Raw genomic sequence first — 2,370 nt, forward strand, 5'->3', positions numbered from 1 at the left:
TTTCTCGGCTTTACCCGCTTGTCCAAACCGCGAAAAACTCTACCCCCCGCCAAGGTTCACCGATCGTAGTACGTGGGAGAAGGCGATCTATTTGGCTTCTAGTCATACGAACTGAGCCACCCAACGGGAAGGAAGAAGGAATCAATTACTTAATAATATTTCTTTATCTAGGAAGAATAGTCCCAGAATTTGGGGGTGGAAAGCTAGCCCATCCGTCCTAGCTACCAACTTAAAATGGCCGGATCTATCAAGCTTGCAAGTGGTAAATGATGTTCCGGGTATAAGCAACCTCGAGAAACGAAATGTGACCTGGAAATTCACTCGCCAAGCGGTCAGCGAGCTCTCTGAGAGTTCCGAAGTGCTGCCAAGACCCTTGGGAGTAAACTATTTCATGCAAGCAAGGCTCCGAACTGCTATCTTTCGAATTCAACGTACCCGCTAGAACCGCGGGGGCAAACGTAGACACCAGATCCATTGCAATTGACAAATCTTTCGCTAAAGTGACCAATATTTCTGGGATGCTGAACGGCGTGGTCATGCAGGTGAAATTTTAGAGTCCTCGCCAAGATTCTAGTCATATACGCCACGGTTTCTATGGAGTAAAATGCAACAGCCCTGCACTTTGAGTCTTAATATTAATTCTTCACCTTAATTCTCGATCCTTTGAACGCTAACTAACAGAATTGGCTTCGTTTGGATAAATTGAGTAAGGCCGCTTCCGGATGGCCTTGGCAAATTGTAAACATTCTAGTTACATATGGGCGAAACAGATGATTGAATGATATCGAGTTACCTACTAGTCGATATGCTGATATGCACCTCATGCATGTATTTGCAGGAGATTGATTCTGCAACGATATTATGCTGTAGACGGATTAGTAGCCTCCGGGGACCTCAAAGCAATTTCCCCTTCTCCATAAAAAAAGACTAGCCCTTGTCGAATCAGATGTTCAAACAATATTTTCCTCAGGCACTCCTAAAGCTACCACTGCTACCGTACAGCTCGCCCCGCCTTACACACATTTATTCGTCAGGATACTCAGCAAGCATCCTAGATATTTTCATTACGGGTATCCTTTGTAGAAGTATAAAAAATGGTAGACTTAGGTAAGATTTGACAATTGTCTTGATGAGGTACTCCTACGAGCCCAGAAGTATAAAAAGGCCGTCTATATCCCTCAGTTGGGTATTTCAGATCAATCACTCAAATCAATCATCAGCAAGTCCCAGCCTCTAACCAGTCCTTTAATACCCATCCAAAGTTTTCTCCTACTCTCTGAATATTAAACATATTCCGCAAAACCCAAAGATACATTCAAAATGAAGGGAATTTATATCACCCTCGCTGCTCTTATCACTGCTGCTCTCGCCGCTCCTAGGGCCCCTCAAGTTGCTAGATCTGAGGTTGTCAATGTTTTGAGCAAGAGAGTATGCACTCCTCCAAGCAACTGTGATCATATCACAGGTTGCGCATACTGCTGCGCTGATGCAGTTCGTCCCAATGGTGCTACATGCCATCTTCACCTCCATAATGGAGAAGCCGATGACTGCACCTACGGCGGGGTCCCCAACGCCGGTATCGAATGGCACTGCGACAACGACCATGGCGAGGACGATGAATAGGCTCTCCTAGATATCGCTCTAGTGCTAGCAAATGGAACCAAGCACTTTCGTATGTCCTTCTTAAAAAACCTGACAATATTTATTATATTACAACTCAAACTAATACTAGTCTTATAAGAGAGAGCCGGATAGAGCAATAATTTGGGATGTTTTTGATAGTCACGCGGAAAACATTTTACTATTGTCGGATGGCATCTACCTATGTCAAAATTTGGTTTTTTACTTACGTTCTTTAACCTTCAGCACCCCTAGGCCCTGGAGATGGTTATCGTTGTGGAGGATATTAGATATCATTGAGCCATGTTAAAAATACCCACGATAATATCTTGTATATAAAATGCCTTAAGGACTATATTCTAGTGAAATACACTCGTTAATTACCCCGTTATTTTGATATACAGAGCCTACTTTTTTTATGGGGTCTAGTTCATATGTAAGGTACTATAAGTACTCCAGATATTGATACCAACACCTAGCATACTATATACATGCATTTATACAGGTCTGAACTACTGCAGGTACAGCGCTAGCGCGAACATCGCAACCGCATACTAGAATGGCTCATTGTAGATCAAGCAATAAGATTTGCTCGCTTCCAAATTTGGTTCTGACAACATATCTACGAAGCAAGATAAATGTAACGTAATGATACCCGTGAACATTTTCTAAAATTTTTCTTGTCCTTTAGCCTCGGTCCTCTTTTTGTTTCGTAAATCAGAGCTACGACATCATCAGAGAATTTCGATA

The 2,370-nt window shown here is 42.6% G+C and overlaps 1 protein-coding gene across 1 annotated transcript; it reads left to right on the plus strand.

Moving 5' to 3' along the window:
• Window positions 1–1,320: 1,320 nt before the first annotated feature.
• On the plus strand, window positions 1,321–1,623 carry AOL_s00215g767 (uncharacterized protein; the record flags this gene model as incomplete). The annotated part of the gene is made up of 1 exon (XM_011129969.1): window positions 1,321–1,623. The coding sequence occupies one exon, from the start codon at window positions 1,321–1,323 to the stop codon at window positions 1,621–1,623; it is 303 nt and encodes a 100-aa protein (XP_011128271.1).
• Window positions 1,624–2,370: the final 747 nt, after the last annotated feature.

Source organism: Orbilia oligospora (genome assembly GCF_000225545.1).
Source record: "Orbilia oligospora ATCC 24927 unplaced genomic scaffold scaffold00215, whole genome shotgun sequence".
Classification (NCBI taxonomy): Eukaryota; Fungi; Ascomycota; class Orbiliomycetes; order Orbiliales; family Orbiliaceae; genus Orbilia; species Orbilia oligospora.